The 25,727-nt window shown below is 31.4% G+C and overlaps 1 protein-coding gene across 1 annotated transcript in view; it reads left to right on the forward strand.

Moving 5' to 3' along the window:
- LOC145305988 (uncharacterized) overlaps nt 1-25,727 on the forward strand; it is a 162,808-nt gene that overhangs the window by 53,773 nt on the left and 83,308 nt on the right. The window contains exon 2 of the mRNA XM_080147909.1: nt 6,836-7,035. Within this exon, the coding sequence (XP_080004035.1) occupies nt 6,836-7,035 (200 nt within the window). The remainder of the gene's footprint in view (nt 1-6,835; nt 7,036-25,727) is intronic.

The raw sequence follows: 25,727 nt of genomic DNA on the forward strand, positions 1-25,727 counted from the left end.
TTATTGACCCAACCCAAAAGAAAACGTTATTATATGTATAACTTTGGGGACCAGTGTAATATACAGCCAAATGTCCTTTCCCCCTGGCTATGATTGTGTACATTCTCGGTGAACTGGTTGTCTTGGAATGCATATCCCTCCCCATGTCATGATGAAAATGTATTAAATTACTGTCTTGAAATGACAACATTTATGTCGAGGTTTTACAGCTTAATCAAGGCATACAGGAATAGGTATGGATCAAGGATGTCCAAGCTTTTTTTGTTGAGGAGGGGGGGGGGGGGTAGGGTAGTAAAGAAGTGCTAGATAATTGTTATTTATCTTATTGTATTACAGACAGCTTTTCTTAGATATTAAAATAAAAAAAAATTTAAACAAGTTTTTAAACCCATAAGAGGCTGAAGGCCTTGGCTATTCGTGGAAAATTGTCTGTAATATGATGCTATACATGATTTTTCAGTATTGCCAAGAGTCGGTTCTAATCCAGCGCATATTAATCGGTTTTGAATCCATACTAGAAAACATATTTTTAAGGAAGTTTTTCATAGTACCTATTAAAAATATCGTCATACTGGCCCACCATTGGTCAATTAAGATGTATCCTATCCTGCCATTGGTAATTTAGTCTGTGCATTGGCCTATCATTGGTCATTTGTATTATATGGCATCATTTTTATAGGCATTATAAAAAGCTTACTTTCAGGAGTTTCTTTCAAACATAAAAATATTTTTCTTCGTTGGTAACAATTACAGCAGGAAAATATAAAATAAGATTTACAAAATTAATAGAACTTGTAATGATGATGTTAATTTTTGACTTGTGAGATAGGATTTGTCTTATATTTTATCTACCTATCCCCTTATCCCTGGTTAAAGTTAGGTTGGTATATGCAATATTTAACTATAATTTAGAATCTGATTTTTTAAAAGTTGCAGTTTCCTTATAACTTGGGTTTGTCTGACAGTTGGTTATTTAAAGATCACTTAAATGGCACCATATCTTAATATTGCTTTCATGGAGTTGTTATCAGAGATAGAGGGGAGAATGGGCTGTTTATAACACTAATCCCCAATGTTTTATCATATCTTTTCTTATTAGATAGCTTAAAAACTTTGGGGAATGTCTGACAGATAGTTATTTAAAGATCACTTAAATGGCACCATATCTTAATTTTGCTTTTATGATTATGTTCTACATTGCATATTCTTATTGAGTTACTATTCTTTTACATTTTAATTTAAGACGCTCTTTATTTATGATTATCCTTGTTTAAAAAAATAGTAATACTGTAATAGTGTCACGCTATTTCAAGCTTTGCTACAGGGGTATAAGAATCGTTGATTATAAGATTAATAATCATTTTCTTGTTATTTTTAAAGCATCATACAGACAGAACAAATCCAGAGAGAGAGAGGGGACAATTGGCTGTTTATTACACTAGTCCTCAAAGTTTATAATAACATTTTCTAATTCTTAAACATATTTTAAATTTTAATTGTTTTTTTTTCCCTTAAGTAGAGTATTAAAACGTTTCAACCACTATCTTTAATCTAAAGAAGGGATAATTTTGTTTATCATGATTAAGGATGTATATAAATTTATCGGCCATTGTCTTATCCCTTTAGATCCCTGATTTATAGTCTAGAGCATTCACATGTTTGGGGAAAATAAAATTTTCCTCAATTGACATTTCTCTGACTCCCTGCAAATATTGCAATTTATTAAATCCCAAGCTATTGCATCATATGTTCAAAATAGAAAATAAAACCTGATTTTAGAAAATAAAATAATATAGAATTATTTATGATTATGTCGCTTTTGTAGCATAGCTACTCGTGTCCAAACCTTTAAATAGGGATGATAACATCCATAAAACCGTAGAACAAACGAACATAAACACTTGTAGAGTGTCAGAACTGAATCAACAGAATAAAAATGAATAAGTCTAAATAAAATTGTAAGTAAATTTCTTTCAAAACTGATTGAATACAGGATACTGTTTAAGGACATAATTATATATTTAGAACTTGATTATAGAGATGCTTCGCTCATAACATTTTACTTTGTTGTCTTGGGAATCAGTATTTCATAAATCAGATGAATAGTATAATTATATCACATAAAAAATTTTTGTCAAAAAGTTAAAAATTAACATGTTTTTATAGCCTCAATTTTTGAACCTAATCTTTTTTTAGCTGAATTATAATTTTATGGTCTAATATAAATGGTGCATTATTTGCCAAATGTACCACTTTTCTGCACTACCTCTCCGATTTGGTTAATACTCTATATTTTGGTCCGTTGGGTCATTCAAGGATGCTGGATGGCCAAAAAAAAGTTTCAGAGTCCCTGGATGTCTAGATAGATATCTAGCTATCTTTGAAGGTAGGTAACAAAAATGTAAAAAACACCCATTTTTTCACAATTTTAATAATTAATTATTTCATCAATCTTACATCCAATCTATACATTTTTTACACCAAAATGATCGTTTATTCATGTAAAAAGTGCACATAATGCTATTTTGGCCAAAACTCTAATTTTACAGGGTGTCCAACAAAAAGTGTATTTTGGATATCTAGCGTAATACCCAAAATACCTGTCCAAAAAAATCCTTAAATCCTGTGTTTTATCTGTGTGCATATGTGGTATATAACAGTTTGGACCACCCGGGACTATAAGGTTGTCAAATTTCACTTTGGGACACCCTGTAAATGTGATTTTTGCGTCTGTAGAGCTAAAACTTGGTCCAAATTGGCTATTTTTTTCAAATTACTCTAATATGTGTCTTAGTATGTTTGGCAATAGTGTTTCAAAATCAAATCAAAATCAAAATATTTATTTCAGTCAACATATTAAAACACAATTATATGATACGAATATTTACATAGGTATATTGTTTATATAGTTTTATTTTATTTATTTTAATACACAGATGAATATTTTCCTATTTTTTGGACACCCTGTATTTTCAAAAAAAGAGAAAATTTTTTTTTTTTTTTTTAATTTTTTTTCTATTTTTAAGTTACTTAAAACTGTCATATAGATACAGATTTTGACTAATAACAATAATATTTGCCTATTTTACAATTTGTTACACTTTTGGGACACCCTGTGCATGTTTTTGAAAAATGATGGTTTTTGCCCATTTTTGGGGGGAAGGAGTTGTTTTAGGGCCATAGACTATTTCTTCATTTTTGTAGAACTTTTCAAGACACATCATTTGTTATTTATGCAAAAACCGCAAAAACCGAACCGTTTTGCCGTTATTCACCGCCAAAGGCGGAATTTTTTTACGTTTTTGCCGTTCCGGAGGTTGTAATGGGCATTTGTGGTAAGAAAATGTTGATTTATTAAGATCCCTCTTAAATACTTTTATTTAGGTAATTTAATTTACTAAATTTCATATTAAGTAAAATTTTTTGTGCAGCTAACCGTTTTTTGTTGAGATGGATTTCAATTGTTAAAACAAGAAAATGAAGTGAATATAACATAAATAATTCCTATAACATAAGTGATAAAAGAAACATAAATCATGTGCATTTGAAATTCCTTTTGACAAAAATCGGTTGAATATACAAAAAAAATTTACTTCACATGAAATTTAGTAAATTAAAATGCCTAAATAAAAGTATTTCACAGTTATCTTGATAAATCAACGTCTTCTTACCACAAATGCCCATTAGAACCTCGGGAACGGCAAAAAACGTAAAAAATTCTGCCTTTGGCGGTGAATAACCGCAAAACGGTTCGGTTTTTGCGGTTTTTGCATAAATAACAAATGATGTGTCTTGAAAAGTTCTACAAAAATGAAGAAATAGTCTATGGCTCTAAAACGACTCCTTTCCCCCAAAAATGGGCAAAAACCATCATTTTTCAAAAACATGCACAGGGTGTCCCAAAAGTGTAACAAATTGTAAAATAGGCAAATATTATTGTTATTAGTCAAAATATGAAAATATTGATCTGGTCAGAAAACACTATGGCCAAACATACTAAGACACATATTAGAGTAATTTGAAAAAAATAGCCAATTTGGACCAAGTTTTAGCTCTATAGACGCAAAAATCACATTTACAGGGTGTTCCAAAGTGAAATTTGACAACCTTATAGTCCCGGGTGGTCTGAACCGTTATATACCACATATGCACACAAATAAAACACAGGATTTAAGCCAAAAAAAATGATTTTTTTCAGACAGGTATTTTGGGTATTATGCTAGATATCCAAAATACACTTTTTGTTGGACACCCTGTAAAATTAGAGTTTTGGCCAAAATAGCATTATGTGCGCTTTTTACATGAATAAACAATCATTTTGGTGTATAAAATGTATAGATTGGATGTAAGATTGATGAAAAAATTAATTATTAAAATTGTGAAAAAATGGGTGTTTTTTACATTTTTGTTACCTACCTTCATAGATAGCTAGATATCTTGACATCCAGGGACTCTGAAACTTTTTTTTGGCCATCCAGCATCCTTGAATGACCTATTAGACCAAAATATAGAGTATTAACAAAATCGGAGAGGTAGTGCAGAAAAGTGGTACATTTGGCAAATAATGCACCAAATGAGTTATATTTTACAAAAAATATTTGTTTTTGATATGAAAATAAAACTAGAATTATTTGGTATAATCGTGATATTCTTCATCTACATAATATCGCATATTCATTTAAATGTCCATATTTAAATTGGCTTTAAAGACACATTTCATAATAGTTATTCATCGCATCGTATTATAGACAGCTTTTCCGCGGATATCAAAATTAATAAAATATAAAAATTAAAACCAGTTTTGTTATCCCGGGCTAACAAAACTGGTAGGGATTTAATGATTTTCAATTTAATATTCCTGGAAAATTGTCTGTAATACGATGATTTTTCAGTATGAATAATAAATCTACCTGTTATTCCTTTGGTAGTAAGGAAAATATTAGGGGGGAGGGGGGGAATTTTTGGGACTCTCTTAGAATTTGGATTGATTGGTTCATTAAGTTGGGTGTCCAAACGTTTTAACCAATAATTGTAATCTAGATAAGGGGGAAATTTTGTATATCATCATTGGGGATGTACATCAATTTATTAGCCATTAAATAAAAATTAGACAAAAACATTTCAAAACTAAAAATGAATTTAGAATTAATCAAAAGTATATTTTGTATCTCATCAAAGCTGTTTCAAAACAAAATATCATATTTGAGAGCAATGTGATTATTAGTTAATAGGATAGGTATTACGTAGTTTCGTTGAAAAGTATTCATTCAATCTTGCTAAAATATCATTATAATAGCCAAACATTTTTAAAAATTTGAAGCATCAAATAAGTTAGGTACTTAAAATAGTGCCTAGCGAACACAGGACTACCATTTTGAACAGATTGTTTTTTTTTCTTCATGCTAAACACCTTATGGGGAGGCTCTTACCTTTCTGGGCAATACTTGCGGTAGCCTACCCGTCATGGATGCCCTTTACTAAATACAACCTTACCTAACCTAAACCAAAGGTAAAACTACCCCCCCCCCCCTCCTATTTTATATCTTGTTCAAAATGAGGAGTGCTGGACCCCTTGAAGAAAACTTGATACTTAAGAAACGAGAAAATCAACGGATCCGAATGAATACGAGAAATTATTGACGCAACTCTTTTCAACTAACAAGATTTTTTTAGTTGAAAAGTATTTACATTTGTTATAGTTGCAGGTTACTACAACTGAGTGCTTGCTTATGTAATATCCTGGTTTAAGTAGTTTGTTTGCATTATATGTATATCAGAGAGAGAGGGGACAATGGGATGTTTATTACACTAGTCACCAAAGTCTTATAATTACGTTTTCTTATTCGTTTGTCTAACAACCTTGGAGAGTTTCAATGAATTATGATTGGTTGGTTCATTAAGTTGAAAGTCCAAATGTTTCAACCACCAAATATAATTTACAAAAGGGGTAATTTTGTGTATCACCATTGGGAATGTACATCAATTTATCGGTCATTGTTTTATTCCTTTGGATCCCTGGGTTTAAGTAGTTTGTTTGCATTATATGTATACACCTCTAGTTATTAAGCAAATATGTACAACTCGTCGATGTGCCCCTAGCATCTAGAGGCTCTGAAAAAGTAGCCTGAAACCATAATGGGTATTTAATCTAAAATAAAAACAGCCTAGAACCATTTCAGAGTCTATGTGAAGCTTCCCTATAAAGGAGAACTCAAAATCTTGAGCTCCAGACAAAAACCGTAATACTTTATAAAACTCAGGGGTAGGCAGCTGACAACCAGCCCACAAAAATGTCAATAGCTTTCATTTAACCAGAAACGGCTTGCTTAAGGCTGCTGAGTCCTAAAGAAACGCTACTATGGCATAGCATAGTAAATTTACTAGTTAAAATGTACATAATTATTAAGGAAAAACAACCTTTACAATGAAGTCTTATAAAGAACCTTTAAACACAAAGTAAATAATGCTTATTTTAAACAATAAAGATAACACGAATATAATGTTGCTAAGAAACAAGTAGTTGTATACACAAAAAAAACTTTGCTTGTTTATAAGAAGCTTTTTATGGTGCCTATAAAAAATGACGTCATATTGGCCTACCCTTGATCAATTAAAATGTTTACTGGCCTGTCATTGGTAATTTAGACTGTGAATTGGCCTATCATTGGTTATTTGTGTTGTTTGACGTCATTTTTTTACAGCTTCTGTTTATAACTAAAAAGAAATAAACTATTTAAAAATAGCTAGGTATAGAATTTGAAAAATAGGATGACACAAAAATAGAAAAAAAAGTATAGCTAAATATTTTATACCTAATTTATATTATTTATTTCAGAATGCTTCAAGCCCCGTGAAAAGTGAGCGTATAGTGCCTATATCCCGGCTGGAGGCTGCGCCGCTAGTTGTGCAGCCCACCCCACCGCCTGTGCTGTTGGCCCCGCCACAACCCACCGCTTTTGCCCGCCAGCGACAACAGGCGTCCACAACTTTCCGCCCTCCGTCTTTGCACCTTCCCGGCAAAGAAGAAATTCCAAGGTAGGATTCATTTTGTTTAAAATACTTTTTTGAAGTTAATACAAAAATTTTACTGTTTGGATTTAAAAGTTGTGTGATTATTAAGGGTCGGAAATAATGTTATACAAACACACATTTTAAGAAGAGTAGCTACCCTACTAAAGATTTGCACGCTCATATAAGGTCTATTTATATTTTATTTAGTGATTTAACTATGACTAGAGAATACGCCCTCTAGAGGCCTCTAGGGGCACTTATGAACAAGTGATTACTAAAAAATATTTTTTGGCTGGTAGATGAGGTTATTTATATCATATGACTTTTCTGCGATTTCTCTTGGGAGCTTGTTAGTACCCTTCAACAAAGTAGCTATAAAGCTATACAGGCCATATAAGAAGCTACCCTGTAAAGGAGAACTATACCGAGTCAGTGTTTAGAGCAAGATCCTTCGGTGCACACAGACAGACAGACAGAGATCCTTTTACTTTATTAAAAGAATAAATTCTATAGCGCAAAAATTAAATGATTGAATTAATGATTGATTAAAATTCAATGATGCTTGGACTTTGGATCTACAGAGATGCCAAATTAATAGAATTGCTACGCTACTAAAGATTGGCACTCTTATAAAGAAAGATAAGCCCTATCTTTTGTTGATTTTGGGGACAGTATTTCAAATCTTTTGATAACACAGAAAATCAATTTTTTGGTCCACTACACACACTAGCGCGTGCACACGTAATTTTCCTTTCCTTTAACAATTTTCATTGTGAAGGAGGGGGGGGGGGGGGTATGCCTTGAAATTTTTAAACCTCCCTTGTTTGAGAATTTTCTCCTTGGAACTGGTCAGTGGGGGGTGTACCTACCCCATATACCCTCCCGTTGTGCTAGATTCATTAAACTAGTCCCTAAAGTTTTATTATAACGTTTTCTTATTCGTTGGCCTAACCACTATGGGGAATTTATTGAATTTTGATTAGTTGGTTCATTAAGTTGAATGTCTAAACGTTTCAACCACTAATAGTAATCTATAGAAGGGGTAATTTTGCGTAGCATCATTGGGGATGTACATTTTACATTAATCTATTTACCCTGTCGCCTATGACTATACATATATTTTAACTTTTGAATTAAATAATGTTTTTCTTACAAAATATTCCATATGCATAAAACAACAAGAAGTAAAGCTGCCCTTAACATCTTCAAACTTCTTTGTCTTTAGGCCTTTAGAGACACTTAAAGAAAGGGAATTTTTTTTAGTCTTTAAAAATATCAAAAAAAGAGGTAGAGGATGATTTATCTGAAGAGGGTTAATCAAAAAATAGATTAAAATCCCCTCATGACTTATATGAAGCCTTCTAATAAAATTTGTTTGACATGGCATTTGATCGTCATGTTCATTGATGTTACTAAACGTGTATCTTAAACAGCATCAAAGAAAATCCATTTTGTAATAACGAAATACAGATGGGCAAACAAACGGTCCTTGTTTTAAAATAGCAGCTGCGATTTAAACGCCCAAAACTATCTAGGAACCTTTAAGAAGCTTTCTTAAAATGGAGAACTGAATTATTTCAATAGTTATTAAAATCTTAAGCTACAGAAAAAAACCTTACAAATTTGTATAATAGAATAAAAAAATATGTGCAGTGTACACATTTTACAAATGAGAATTTACCACAGAGTTGTGCCTTTACAAGATATCGTTGGATATACAATTGATAATCCACTTTACACCCTCACGTGACATAAAAATAAAGAAAGGAAGGGAGGGGACATTGGGCTGTTTATTACACTAGTCCCATAAGTTTTATAATAACTTTTTCTTATTCGTTCACTTAACTACATTGGGGACTATTATTGAATGTTGATTGATTAGTTAATTGTCCTACGTTTCACCACTAATTGTAATCTACTGAAGGGGTAATTTTGTGTGTCATCATTGGGGACATGTACATCAGATTATCGGCCATTGTCTTATCCTTTTAGACTCCTGGTTAAACCTATATTCATGATGTTGGGATTTCTCTTGAAATCTGTTTCATGTCTCCTTCACTCCTAACACGATTTTGGTTTCAAAAGTTCATGAGCCAGAGATATAAAGGATATGCTAATCATTCATAAACAGTTTAAATAATTATATTGCTATTTTTGTTCGTTTATACCCAGGAATCTAAAAGGATAAGACAATGGCCGATAAATTGATGTACATCCCTAATTATGATACACAAAATCACCCATTTCTGTACATTAAAACTTGTGGTTGAAACGTTTGAATACTCATTTTAATGAACGAACCAATCAAATTTACTGAAGCCCCCAAAGTTGTTGAGCTAACGAATAAGAAAACGTTATTATTAAACTTCGGGGACTAGTGTAATAAACAGTCCCCTCTCTCTTTGATTTTTACCTGTAATTGTCATCAACAAAGAAAATTCTACAATTCTATAGTCCTAAATGTATATGGTAATGAGCGGTCATATTTTGGGCTAAGATATTTTCCCTGGAGTAATCATTTACGTCGCGCATATGATATTGTATCAAAAAGAACTACTTTTAACGTGGCTAAGATTCGAACTTATTGAGTCATCATCACCCGATAACAAGCGGATGCGCTACTTATTAAACTACATGCGCTGGCTAAGTAATACAATATCTTAATTAAAAGTTGAAGGCAAAATAGTTTTTCATCTGTATACCATTTATCCCTGTTCAAGTATTTTAATCCTCTGTGATATTTAGAATTTTCCTTATGTGTTTTTAAAGTTTAATTTTGAAAAATCGTCTACTCTATACCTGCGGGAGAGAGGGGACAATGGGCTGTTTATTACTCTATTCCCTAATGTTTTATAATAAAGTTCTCTTAATCGTTGGCTTAATAACTTTTGGGACTTTTAATGTATTTTGATTGGTTGGTATATTGAGTTGAGGGTTCAAACGTTTTACCAATAATTTTAATCTACAGAATGGGTAATTTTCTATGTCAACATTTGGGATGTAAATTAATCTATCGGCCATTGTCTTATATCCCTTTAGATCCCTGCTATATCTACTCTACTCAATCGGTTCAGTGGTTAACGAGATCACAACTGACAAACAAAAAAACCTTACTACTTTATGTAATTGAAATGAATTAATATTAATTGCAAAAAGATAGACATGTGGACAAAGAGAATAATAGATTAACTGTTCCCTTTGATGCTTAGATAGGGATAAAATTTCGGTTATCATTTTGAACATTGGGGGAACCTTTTTGTAGTGCTTAAAAAATGACGTCATACTGGCCTACCATTTTGTCAATTAAAATTTTTACTGGCCTGCCATTGGTAATATAGTCTGTGAATTGGCCTATCATTTGTATTGTATGACGTCATTTTTTTATAGGAACTATAAAGTGCTTCACATTAAGTTTTGAGTATAAAAAAATATTTTTCCTATACGTCTTGGGTAGAGTAATAACAAATTTATAAGGATAAAACCAGATTTGTTAACCCCGAGGGGCATTAATTTTATGATCTTTATTATGATATTCGGGGTAAATTGTCTGTAATACGATGCTATACATAATTTTGTCAGTATGACTGACAAACGGTTCTAATCCAGCGGATCTTAATTGGTTTCAAAGCCATACTGGAAAAAGAAATAATCTTTTTATCTGAAATAAATTTCGCTGTTTTCGACTGCCTTTATTCTAGAACACAGTAATAGTGTCTGACTGATTATGACGTAACAAAAAAAATTAGCCAATGATAGGCCACTATAAATTTTACCATTGGTCAATAACGGCCTCTCATTGGCTAATTTTTTTTGTTACGTCATAATCAGTCAGACACTATTACTGTGTTCTTTATTCTATTAAGGTCAAATGACACTAAATACTTGTTGTTAAATGTATTTAAAATGTACCCCAATAAAAATTAATTTAAAGCAGTTACATTGCAGTTTTTTTAGCTCATGTTCTATTTTTAGCAAGGATAATATTGATTAAGGTTTAATAAGAGGCTAAATCCTATTATTTAAAGTAGTAAGGTTTTTGCCTTTAGCTTTAGATTCAGATAACTATTGAACCGATTAAGTACTCTGATCTATGGATGCTTCACATAGGTCAGAGGATGGTTTTAGGCTATTCATTTTGAATTTAAGTCTTAGTACGGTTTTAGGCTATTTATGTGCTTTTCCCACCCCTTTAGAATACAGGGCTCCTAGATGCTAGTTTTAAATAGATTACAATAAAATGATATTGTTAGCATTTGTTTGAAATTTTTCTCTATGTAATTACATAAAAGCAGCCATGGCTGACAAAATTTCCTTCAATATTTAACAGCAATCAATAGTAGAGTTTTGAATTATATTAATTTTTCATCGTCTTAACTTTTGCAACTAAATTAAAGTGACACTTACTGACTTACAATTATTCATAAAAATAATCATAGCTATGTTGAATTCATTACCAAGACAAAACAATACTTCTTGAAATCTTAGTCTACCTATCCTATCTATTTTCTTTTATAAAAATAACAGGATGTCTGTCTGTATGTATGTTTCTACCGTAAAATAACGTTATATGTTGGCTCATCTTTATAGTAAAGCTTAATATATGTGTCAAATAGGTTTTTATCAAATTCTTTTGGGGAAACTTCTAAACCTCATAAGCTGCCTCTAGAGGCATTGCCTATAGTTTGTTCGAGCAGGTATTATCATTAAACCAATGTAATTTCTCTAACTTTTAATAAATCAATCCTTTGTTATAATTGAACAACAAAACCTTTCTTACATATCATGTTATACCCATTTAACCTAAAAACCATTTCTTTTTATTTTTGAACTTGGATTTTAAATATAATTTCTGTCTTTTTCTATAATTCTTTTTTTTTAAATTAGCTCTTAAATATATTAAAACATAATCTAATCTATTACAAAAAAATAAGTTGAAATCTTCATTTGTTTATTACAATAGTCCCCAAAGGTTTTACAAAAACGGTTACTTATTCGTTGACTTTACAATTGTGGGGACTTTTATTGAATTTTGATTGTTGGTTCATCAAGTTGAGTGTCCAACGTTTCAGCCACTAATTGTAATCTACAGAAGGGTTAATTTTGTGAATTAACATTTGAGAATCTACTTTAAATTACCTTATCCATTTAGATTCCTGGAACTAACAGTTGCATCCATTAAACATCTGTATTTTGAGTTTGACTGACAAACAAGAAAGAAAATTATTTTATCCAGCTATCAATTTTCATTATAAATCTGATGGACGGATGAATAAAAAAGTTGTAGAATTGGTATGATCTTGCAACCTGTCTAGACAGAAAAGAATAGGAACCAATATAGAGGTGTTCTTCACATCCTACCAAAAAAGATGTTTCAAAGGTTTTTGAATAATTTTTAACTTTTGAGACTTTTAATCCACAAAAACATTCAGAAATTAAAAAGTAAAACTCCCAAAAGACTCTTTTAATAGTTTTCATTCTAATGCCATATGTCAAATTAAAAGAGTTTCATACTACTACTATAATGTATAATAGGGGCTTCGTATTCAAAGTTGAAAGGTTGGGGGAGAAAAATAGCTGAAAACCATCCAAAGAATAAAATAGTCTATGACCAATCCGGGAGCAATGTAAAGCTTCCCTAAAATGGAAAACTCAATCGGTTCAATAGTTATCGAAATCTTAAGCTACAAACAAAAAAACCTTAAAACTTTATATCACAGGATTTTTAGTCTTTCCCTCAAATTAAATAGCCAATGAGCCAGGAATCTATATTTATCCTTTAAAGCATACGTACTTATTCTTTGGCTTATTTTGTAAACAAAACGTATGCTGTTTTATAAAAACTTGAATAGGGAAAAATCCACATCCCACACTTGGTACATTCATAATAAGGCACTTTAGATCAGGGATCTAAAGGGATAAGATAATGTCGATAAATTGATACATCCCTAAAGATTATACACAAAATTACACCTTATGTAAATCAAAATTATGGGTTGAAACGTTTGGTCTCTCAACTTAATGAACCAAACAATCAAAATTCAATAAAAGTCCTCAAAGTTATTGAGCCAACGAATAAGAAATTGTTATATAAAATTTGGACCCTTGTGTGATGAAAAGCCAATGTCCCCTTTCCTGACTTCAGATCCAGGTACTCAGGGATAGGACAATAAATTAAAGATAAAGGACTTGTCTAAGTAAAGATTACACATCAAATCTGCAGTGGTAATGGGGTGTAGAGGGATGTCAACACCCCCCTTAAAATTGAAATCAGTCAAAATAAACAGTTTATTTAGATTTTGATATTTAGATTTTGATATTGAAGCAACATTGTTTTTTTTAAATAATCAAATTATTTTAAAAATAAGTTTTCTATCTCTCTATTTGATCAGTGTGTAATTTTTCGCATTATTGTCTGATGGCCTCCAAGATTTTTTATAAAAATGTGTACAGGTTACAATTTGAATTTCAGATTATGCTCAAACAAAATTTTTAACCTACTAAAGAAGGCCTGGAAATAATCGCGAATTACTCAAAAATGTGCTATTATCTCAAAGTGTATATAAATGCGCTGTAAAGACTTATTTTGTTCGTTATTTCTTCAGTGTAGCTTTCCCTGTGCATCATTGGTTCTTTGTTATTTCTGATCATTTATAGGCCTTCTTATGTTACATGTTCATCCATTTTACAGCTAGTAGCCTTTAAAGTTCATAGATTTTTGGAGATAATCGTTACCAGAAACATTTTACTGTATACTGCAATAGATCCGACAATACTTTTAGGGGGGGTGATACATATCTATATTAGTACAAATATTGAAAATCAATCTATGTGGTCAAGTTACATACGCGTAGGCCGAATTTTAGCACCCTTCATGGGGCCACTTTAACCTGGGAGTTAAGGCAGGGATCTAAAGGGATAAGACAACGGTCGATAAATTGATGTACATCCCCCAATGATGATACAAAAAAAACATATCTTCTGTAGATAAAAATTAGAGTTGAACAAAGTCCCAAAAGTTGTGAAGCCAACAAATACGAAAACGTTATTATAAAACTTTGGGAACAGTGCAGTGTAATAAACAGCCCAATGTCCCCTCCCTCCCTGGTTTTAAGTAACTCTGAAACTCGCGTCAATTCTTTTATTGGTAATGCGGGCCAATTATTTGATAGTTTTATTCTTAAAACATGACTGATATCGTCGGAAAAATTGTCCTATAAATCTTAGCCTGTTTTATCAGTAGTAAATGCTTAGTTCTTTTTAAATTGGTTCGGCAAGTACATTTGGTCAATCATACGTCATATTTAAAAGGTGATCATTGCTTTGATACGATTTTTTCTTATGCCTACTTAGTACTTGTCTCATCTGATCTTGGAGGTTTTCTAGATTCTTTTTATTGCATTTTATACACAAGAGGCCTCTAGGGGCACCTGAGAAGGGTAGGGGGTTGATTTCAACAACCCAATTTTTTGTATTTTAGATTTAAAATGAAAAGTAAAAAATTGTAGTCGACCCCCCCCCCCCCCCCTCCTATAAATTTTAGTTTTAACGGACGTACACACAAACATCATTCTACTTTGTATTATAGATGATAGCATCACAGAATGGTTTTAATTTATTGGATTATTTCACGGACAGACAACCCAAAATTTTGCCAAAGCTTTGCTCGTTGAAACGCATAACAATAGTTGGGTGCAGTATTTTATAAGAAGTTTTTATACCATAATAAAATTACATTTCATGTTGCCTTAATATTCAGGCAAATTGGCAGGGACGAGATCTAAAAGGATAAGACAATAACTGATGAATTGATGTACATTCCTACACTAAATTAATACACAAAATTACACCTATTGTAGATTTTAATTTGTTGAAATATTTGGATACTCAACTTAATAAACCAATCAATAAAATCAATTAAAAGTCACCAATGTTGTTAATCCAACGAATAAGAAAACGTTATTATGAAACTTTGGTGACTAGTGTGATAAACAGCCCATTGTTCCCTCTCTCTCTGACTGTTATGCCTGCTGTAACTCAACAATTAAAAAAGCATTCTACTTAATATTACTTTATGGTATTTTTGATTGGCGAAAAGTTGGAAGTTTAGGTTTTTATTTAAGTGATACATCCCCGATCCTTGAGAATCATCAATTTTATAAACATCTTGACTAACAATGGATTTTTATTGAGTTAAAAAACATTACTTTAGTACCTAATATTTTTTAAGCAAGGTGTAGAAAAAGCAAACCTTCAAATATTATATTATGTCTTCTTAAAAGATTTCTGTCTAACCGTTTTTAATTTTAGTGGACAAATATATAATAATTTTATTATATCTATAATACAAAGTAGAAAGATGTCTGTCTGTCTGTTATTGAGCCAGCGAATAATAAAACTTTATTATAAATTTTGGGGACCAGTGTAATAAAAAGCCCATTGTCCCCTCTCTTTCTGGTATAGACGACCTTTTTATGAAAGGATATATAGTATAGTACCAAAATAGAACGCTTTTCATCTTTGCTACGGTACTTATGACCATAATTATCCTTGTCATAATATAATTATAATGCAATGACTCTTTAAATATGTCACTAAGATTATTTCACAGATTTAATATACTAGAGTTCTGATAAAGTGTTATATAAATAATATCAATGTATTTTATAATTTTTATATGATCAAACTCGGAAAAAATCTGCTAAAATTTTACGAAAAATCTTCATAACTATCTAAATAACTGGAGGTAAAAAAGCCCCACAAAAGTTGACTTTTTAAAAATTAAACATCTTACTGTTAGTTTTAAAAAGTACATTATAATCAAATTATAGTTAGAGAGCGTTTTGCCCTTTAAGTGATAATAAAAAAACTTTAACTAGGATTATAATATCCAGAGAGAGAGGGGGGGCATTGGGCTGTTTATTACACTATTCCCTAAAGTATTATAATAACGTTTTCCTATTCGTTCGCTCAACAGTTCTTGGGACTTTAAGTAAACTTTGATTGGCTGGTTTATTGAGTTAAGTGTTCAACCGTTTCAACCACTAATTTTATTCTACAGAAGGGATAATTATGTGTATAATCATTGGGGATTAACATCAATTTATCGTAAATTGTCCTATCTCTTTAGATCCCTAATAATATCTGAGAATACCTAGGTATGTAATAGCGATAAAGAAATTTTTCATTTAATATTTTAAAAGAATAATACATCTTAATTTTTAATTGGTGATTAATTATATATGTTTTTTAGGTAAGATAAGAAATGGATGAGAGGAGATAGATATTCAGAAACAAATTTCCAGGATGGATCCGAAACCTAGTAATATCATCTGGATTAGAATCTGTTCTTAGCCATACTGAAAAATCATGTATAGCATCGCATTAGTGACAATTTTCCACAAATATTAAAATAAAAATCATAAAATTAATACAAGTTTTGTCAGCCCGGGCCTTAGGTCATTCGAGACTAACAAAGCTGGTTTTAATCTTTGTACATTATTGCATCCGCGGAAAGCTGTTTATAATACGATGCAATAAATAACTATTACTATACTCACAGATAAGTTAAAAGGAGTGGGGAGAAGGATTGTGAAAATTTTTTATTTATTAGTTTTTATTTTCCAAGTGGTTGGCTTTTATCCGAATGTCCTTTTCATTTATAAACTTGTTATAAGATTTTTTTGTTTGTAGTTTAAATGCTAGAGCGCAGCCGCTAGTACTAAAACAAACAAATAAGCTACTGGCTTAAACCATAAACCTCCCAAGTTGTAAAAATAAAGATTTCAGAGTGTTGATACTTTCCTCCTAAATTATTAATTATCAAATATAGTAATTGGCCTTGTTATGAAATATGAAGGGAGGTAGGGGATATTGGGCTGATTATTACACTAGTCCCCAAAGTTTTATGATATTTTCTTATTTGGTGGATTAATAACTTTGGGGACTATTATTAAATATTTATAAGTTGGTTCATTAAGTTGAGTGTCGAAACGATTCAACTTCTAACTGTAATCTACAGAAAGTCAATATTATAATACAAACAAAATTAAAAAGCTTTTTACCTTTTTTTATTATAAATTTTAGAAGAACATTACATTAGCCCCAAAAGTTTTATAATAACATTTCCGGTTCCATTGGAATTCAGTCCACACGGGATTCAACCCACGGAATTCAGCCCAGCGGGATTCAACCCAACGGTATTCAGCCCACACGGGATTCAACCCACGGGATTCAGCCCACACGGAATTCAGCCCACATGGGACTCAACCCACGGAATTCAGTCCATATGGGACTCAACCCACGGAATTCAGTCCATACGGGACTCAACCCACGGAATTCAGTCCATACGGGACTCAAACCACGGAATTCAGTCCATACGGTACTCAACCCATGGAATTCAGTCCAAACGGGATTCAACCCATTATATATATAAAATTACCAGTTTTCAAAAATATTTTTTTTTAAATTTGAGAACTAAATTTTTAGAAAATTTTAAAAAAAAGTTTTGAAAAAAGTTTATGTAAATTTTTTTTATTGTAGAAATTATTTTAAGTATAAAATATGCTTTATAAAAAAATTTGAGAAAAAAAGAATTATTTTCTAAAAATTTGTTTCTCAAATTTGAAAAAAAAATTATTTGTTTTTAAAACTGAGAATTCAGTCAACACGGAATTCAACCCAATTTATATATATAAAATTCTCAGTTTTAAAAACAAATAATTTTTTTTCAAATTAGAGAAACAAATTTTTAGAAAATAATTCTTTTTTTCTCAAATTTTTTATAAAGCATATTTTATAAAATAATTTCTACAATAAAAAAATTTACAAAAACTTTTTTTAAAACTTTTTTTAAAAAAAATTCTAAATATTTGTTCTCAAATTTTAAAAAAAATATTTTTTTTCAAACTGGTAATTTTACATATATGATGGGTTGAATCCCGTGTGGACTGAATTCCATGGGTTGAGTCCCGTATGGACTGAATTCCGTGGGTTGAGTCCCGTATGGACTGAATTCCGTGGGTTGAGTCCCGTATGGACTGAATACCGTTGGTTGAATCCCGTGTGGGCTGAATACCATGGGTTGAATCCCGTGTGGGCTGAATACCGTTGGGTTGAATCCCGCTGGGCTGAATTCCGTGGGTTGAATCCCGTGTGGGCTGAATTCCAATGGAACCAACATTTCCTTATTCGTTTGGGTGACAACTTTGGGGACTTTCATTGAATTTTGATTGGTTGATTCATTAAGTTGGATGTCCAAATATTTTATCAACCGCTAATTGTAATCTACAGAAGGGGTAAATTTGTGTATTATCATTTGAAATGTACATCAATTTATCGGCCACTGTCCTATCCCTTTAGATCCTTGTGAAGTAGTCCTTTCAACCTTTAAAAAGCGGCCATTTTTTTTGCAGACAGTCATGTAAGTGGCAATAACATAAAGTATTTTTATGCGCGCACACTGGTGGCATTTATTACCGATTATTTCCTAACAGGGATACATATATGGATGAAAAATTTGCAAATTCTTCAATTAAAAATTGTCATTTTTACACTGTAATCGAAAACTATCGGTTCAGTGGTGACCGAGACCCTTCGGTAAAGACAGACAGGCATCCTGTTAATTTATTATTAGGATTACATGACTACAGTCTCTTTTTACATAATAAAAGTTTTATGAAACATACAGGTTTAAAAATACTATTTATATACCTTTATCCCTGGTTCAAATCTGGGTAGACAATAATAGGTAGTCCTTTTAAGTAGCGGAGCTACATTAACATTTGTCTATCCAGGGAGGGAGGGGACATTGGCCTGTTTGTTACAATAGTCCCTAAAGTTTTATAATAACATTTTCTTATTCGACGGCTCAACAACTTTGGGGACTTTTATCGAATTTTGATTGTTTGGGTCATTAATTTGAGTGTTCTAAAGTTTCAACCACTAATTATAAACTACAGAAGGGGTAATTTACGTATTTTCAATGATGAAGTACATTATTATATCGGCGGCAATTGTCTTATTCCTTTAGATCCCTGTACCATTGTGCTTTACGGTATCAAAAATAAAGAAAAACAATATTTAAAGTAGAATTGCTTACAAAAGTATTATTATCATTATTTTTTATATATACGCGCGGATGCGCCCTAAGAATTCAAAGGGATATGGAAAAGCAAAATGCTGACTAAAACCATACTCAGACTTATATTAAAAATAAAATAGTGTAAAACCACCTTAAAGCCTATAAGAAGCTTCACCGTAACGGAGAACCATATCTGTTCAGCGGTTAGTGAGATTCTTCGCTACAGACAAAAAAGCTTACTTCTTTATTTCAAAAGCACTAGCGGCTTCGCCCCTAGCCTCTAGGGGCTTTGCTCCAAGAGGTTTGATCAACCTAATTTTTCGTATTTTAGATTTAAAAAGAAAAAGTAAAAAATTTTTTTTTTTTTTTTTTTGGGGGGGGTTCATTTTTTGGGGGGGTTGGGGGTGTCCCACCCCCCAAGAAAATAGCTTAAAACCATCACAGGACCAGTAGGTATATTCCCTGAAGAGTAGAGCCCAATCGGTTCAGTGGTTACTGAGATCTTAAGCTTCAGACGGACAGACAGACGGACAGACGGACAGACAGACATCGTTCTACTTTGTATTATAGATAAAATCGCAAGAAATTATGTTTATTACCTATAATTTACTTCTAGAAAATGCAGACAATCTTAAAATTGCATAGCAATGAAAAGTTACCTATTAGGTAACTAATAGGGAGCATTACCTTAGGGAGCATTATACAAAAAAAAACATCATAATTTTTAAAAAGTTGATTTGATTCAATTCCAGTCAAACCTAGAAATATTTATTTTCAGTTATTTTGTTTTGTTTGACTTAGTGGAATAATTTGTGCACTATTCCATACTAGTTGCTTCGCCTCTAGGCTCTAGAGCAGGGAGCTTTCAGAAAATAGCCTTAAACCAAATTATAAGGCTTCCCAAAAAGTACAACCCAATCGGATCAGCAATTTCCGAGATCTTTAGCTTCAGACAAAACAAACCGTAATGTTTTTAGGATAACATAATTCCAGATTCTATCAAGTCTATGATATTACCAATAACAAGCAATGCTACTGAAAACTTATATCTACCATAAATACAACTATATTTATCTTTCAATTGTCTCTTTCAATGCCCAAAAAATGAAAACTAGCAACGTAATTTTTGTTACCGTGTATATTTGAATCAAAACTGCTTTACAATTTTACCTCAAATTTATATTAATTTGAAGTGTGTTTTCACAGAACAACATTGTTAATTTAAAGGAATTTGCAGTTTTATATCCAACTTTTTCGCAAGTCAGAATAACTTAATTTCAATTTCTTTTTTATTGTGTATTTATTTAATATATTAAAATGATTTTTACTGAGTATCCAGAAATGGTGGGGACATTTGGCTGTATATTACACTAGTCTTAAGTATTACCGTTTTCTTATTAGTTGGCTAAAAACTGAGCTTGGGGACCTTTGTTGTATTTTGGTTGGTTAGTTCATTAAGTAGAGTTTCAAAACATTTCAACCACTAGTTGTAATCTATAGACCGTGTAGTTTTGTGTTATCATTGGGGATGTACATCAATGTATCGGTCATTGTCTTATCCCTTAGATTCATGTGCTATATTAGAAAAGCGACATTAATGCAACACATTAAATTGACGGAATGTTCAAGCAAAATATTTTAATGTTGAATGTATAAACACCATTGGAAAATGACTGTTGCAAAAATTCCAAGAATCAGCAAAGAAATTGCTCATAAAACCTGATTTTCTACTTTTTATTACACAAAAATATTCAAATAAAAGGATAGACAAATTATCCTTAATATCCTCTATTATATAAAGTTGTAATTTTTGTTTTTTTAGCGATGGATATTCCTAACCGCTGAACCGATTTGGTTTTTCTTTACAGTGCAACTTCTTATAGGTCCAGGGAAGGTTTGTAACTATTTTTTAGGAGGATAATACCACCCTTGATTATTATTTTGGGCAATATAACGCTATGCTTTTGATAAATAACTTATTAAAATTTTTACATTTTGATTTTAAAATTTTTTGTTGTTGAAATTTTTTTCTTTTGATCATATTTTAAAGATCCTGTTGCTTTAGACTATGAATAATAATAGCATTTATATTCTATAAGAAGATATATTGCCTGTCCATTGATCCTTGATAAAGATCTAAATTGCCGCTCAGATATTCGGCTCCTATTAGTTTTTTAGCAAAAAAAAACACAAAGACCAGAAAAATTATAGGGATAGGAATATGAAATCTGATAGAATATCATCCTTATAATAAAATATCAGGATTTGTGTCGGTGTTTGTGTACCGCAGGATCTCGCTAACCACTGAACCGATATGGTTCTCTTTAACAGGGTGATGGTACTTTTTCACTTTTTCTAATATTCAAAAATGTTATGGAGGCATAGCATTCTTACAGTAGAAAATGTTGACTAATTTTTGATTACAAGAATAATATAATAGGCAGAATATTTTTTCCTGAATACATAAACCTTGATTTAAAAAAACCCAGGATTTTTAACATTTTAACAATTTATTGTTTTTAAAGAAATTTTGAAAACTTGATCTATTCCTTTTAAAAACATCGTAGTTATGAAAAAATACACGCAACTAATAGAATTTATTTTACTTTTTGAACAAAGGTATTGAAGAATCTATTTTCCAAAATGGCTTCGAAACCGATTAATATCCGCTGGATTAGAACCGGTTCTAAACTACACTGAAAAATCATGTATCGTATCGTATTATACTCAGTTTTCTACGATTATAAAAATGTACAATCATCATATTAAAACCAGTTTTGTTAGCCCATGACTTCCGCATCTCGGGGCTAAAAAACTGGTTTTAGTTTTATGATTGTAAATTTTTATATCCAAGGAAACCTGTTTATAATTTTATGCGATAAATAATTATTTCTGATATTGACCCAGATGATTTTTATTTGCGATGTAACAACTAATCACTCTTGACTTTTAAACAGACTAAATAATCAGGTATCTAAAGGGATAAGACAATGGCCGACAAATTTATGTTCATCCCAATGTTCAACCAATCAAAATTCAATAAAAGTCCCCAAAGTTGTTGAGTTAACAAATAAGAAAACTGTATTATAAAACTTTGGGAACTAGTGTAATAAACAGCCCAATGCCCCCTCCCTCCCTGCTAAATAATAAGACGTTTAAAATAAGTATTGTAACTTGGCCTTTAAAAGTATGTTTTGTTTGCTATCCAGCTTTTTCAGTTGGGTATTGTAAAAATAAAGATTATTTTCTCAGAGAGAGAGAGAGGGGACATTGAACTGTTTATTACACATGTCCCCAAAGTTTTATAATGACGTTTCTTCATTCGTTGGTTTAACAACTTTGGGGACTTTAGTGAACTTTGATTGGTTGTTTCATTAAGTCCAGTGTTCACTCGTTTCAACCACTATTTTTAATCTACAGAAGGGGTAATTTTTGTATCATCATTGGGGATGTACATCATTTTATCAGCCATTGTCTTATCCCTTTGGATACGTGTAATTTAGTCCGTAGCACAGCAATACAGCAACCTCATGGGGGCGGTAATGTGCCCACGGTATATTTATTTTATGTTTGATAAGTTATTTATGTTTCCTGAAAATTAGACCCTAATAGTTCAGCGGTTGCTGAGATCTTAAGCTTCATGATATGCAGAAAGTAATCGTTCTACTCTGTATTGTATATTATAATATATTGATTTTTTTACACTACTGTAGTCTTCTTTAGATTATTCTATTTTTTCCATTGGTTTATTTTAATGAAAAAAAGTTAAGAGTGCTCGTGTTAGCATTTTTCATTTTTATGCAAGGATCTAATGGGATAAGACAATGGCCAATAAATTGATGGACATCCCCAATGATGTCACTCAAAAATACCCCTTCTGTAGATTTTAATTAGTTGTTGAAACGTTTGGACACTAAACTTATTAAACCAACCAGTCAAACTCCAGTTAAAGTCCCAAAAGTTGTTAAGCCAACCAATAAGAAAACATTATTGTAAAACTTTAGGGACTAGTGTAATAAATAGTCCATTGTCCCCTCTCTCTCAAGACTATATGGCATTTAATAGAAGTTTTCATTGCTGACAAATTATCGAAAACACAAAATTATAACAACACTATGATTACTCATGGCTATTTTTTAATGGGGTATACTTTTCAGTTTACCAACTGTTAGACTTACCGGCCTAATTCAAATGCACTTTGCTAAAACTTTTTGTCTATACACATACTCATGCTTTTAAGTAACCCAGCAAAACGTTGATGTTGCTATTATATTAATTTCGGTACTTGCCTATAGTGCTCTAAAAGTCTCACTCCCTTTATTTTCAAATAAATTGAAAGGGGTGGTTGTTTGTATTTGGCCACCTCTGGCGTTAACCAGTATTTAATTTAACCTAACTTTACCTGTCATAAAGTAATAAACAATTAAACAAAGAATCTCAATATATTTCAAATAAGTTGACACTTTGATGTAAGTACCAAAAATGCTTAACTCTAGACTATTAAGTATTACCTTAAAAATTACATGTCAATAAAATGTCAGTCAAGCCAACCCTTTCACTAAGTTCAACGTAAATTATTAAAATGTATGTCAGCTCTCTCATCTCTGGCTAAATAAGTCAATTTGAACTGATTTTAAGTGAAATAAGATAATAAATGTTTTAATCAGATCTGCTTTGTGACTTTCAATTTAAAAAATATCAATAATATTTTTTGTAAAGTCCTGTCCAAATTTCCCTGAATTTTGATTGAAATCACAATTCTGTCGATTAAAAGATTTAAAGTAAAACATTACATACCTCCATGATTTTTAAAAAATATTTCAGAAATACAATTTTTCTGGCTTTGCTCTTAAAATTACTTCAATATTCACAGAAAACGAAGATTATTTATTTAGCGTTCGTGTTCAGGAATAAAGGTTATTGGTTTTCCCCCAACGTATTCAAACCTATCCCGTAGGGGCCAACTGAATTTAACACATTCTTTTACGTATCTGCAGATAACATAGGAGTGGGTAAGAAGGTTGAATTGGGGTGTCAATACTCCCCTTGGAAATTAAAATAAGTGATTTCTCTTTTTTCGTCATTCCCCGTGAAATACACCCCCAGACAACACTTTGTGCACGCCACTGCATGATTCAAGAATAGAATAGTTATCTATCGCACCGTATTATAGACAGCTTTCAGTGGATAAAAAAAACTGGTATTAATTTTAGGATTTTTATTTAAATTTTTGTGGAAAATTGTTTGTAATTCGATTCTATACAGTATTTTTGAGTATGGCTGAGAACCGGTTCTAATTCACCGAATATTAATAGGTTTCAAAGCCATACTGTAAAAAATATTTTTATCTACATTTTTCTCTCTATTGCCCAATCCCTGCGACAATAGTTTGTTTAGTGTTCGAATTGGTCAATTTCCGCTGTTAAAATGACGTCAAAATTTAAAACATGAAAAATAAACACTCACAACTACAAAAGATATGTAAATTAAAATAACAAGAATGAATTTTTATAAACAAAGCAAAGCAAATATACTAGAGTAAAAAATCAGAGGGAGGGGGCATCGTTGTCTCAAAAACTTTTGGGACTTTCATTGAATTTTGATGGGTTGGTTTAAAAAGATGAGTGTTCAATGTTTCAACCACTAATTGTAATCTACACAGAAGGTGTAATTTTTTGTATTATCATTGGGGATGTACATCATTTTATAAGCTATTGTCTTCGCTTTTAAAAAATTACGTATGTATTTTTGATGTATCTCTATATATTTTGTATATTTGACACACACCTGTGAATAGATTTAATGAGTGTTCGTTCAAATTCACACTAAAACTTAATCACATTAATTAAACAGATATGATAGCAGTGAAGCGTACATTTATTTTAACAACCAGGGTATGAGGTAATCTAACAACTTTCAGAATGCCAACCCTTTGATTGCCAGACCTTTCTCTTAAAGTCAAAAGCATGTTGGTTATTGTTTTACTATTGATGTAACGCATCTTACAAAGCAGCAGTAAGTACAATTTAGTATGATGGGGTGTGAATAGAATCCTCCACTTTGTATTTTGTGCTATTATAAAACTTTGGCCTAGCTATGTGAACATCCTATTTTTCATCACATTAGAATAAAAATCAATCTTAATCTTTAAAAATAACAATCCTAAAATATTAGAAAATACTTCTTAATTTTAATACATTTTTATTTTTGAATAAATCATTTGCTTTAGATTAGAAAAGTTTAAGGAAATTTATTGTAGGGCTTACAAAACAAGTTCTAATATTATGATTGAACATTTCTATACTCTTAGGAAACTGGATATAGTACGATACGATACATGATTTATCATACTGGCTTAGATCCGGTTCTAATTCAGCGGATATTAATCGGTTTCAAAGCCATCTGAATAAATGTTTAGGTATTTGTTTTTGGCTAAAATTGTCTTTGTTACAAAATGATGTGAAGTCAAAATGAATTTAAATGTAGGCAAAAAAGCTGCTGCATTTTTATTTCATAGGGCCATATGTAGACAATGTGTTGGTTGTCTCAGGAAGGAAGGGGACAATGGGCTGATTATTGCACTAGACCCCAAAGTTTTACAATAATGTTTCCTTATTTGTTGGCTTAACATCTTTAG

The sequence above is a fragment of the Acartia tonsa genome, chromosome 2 (genome assembly GCF_053477335.1).
Source record: "Acartia tonsa isolate MP-2025a chromosome 2, ASM5347733v1, whole genome shotgun sequence".
Taxonomy (NCBI): domain Eukaryota; kingdom Metazoa; phylum Arthropoda; class Copepoda; order Calanoida; family Acartiidae; genus Acartia; species Acartia tonsa.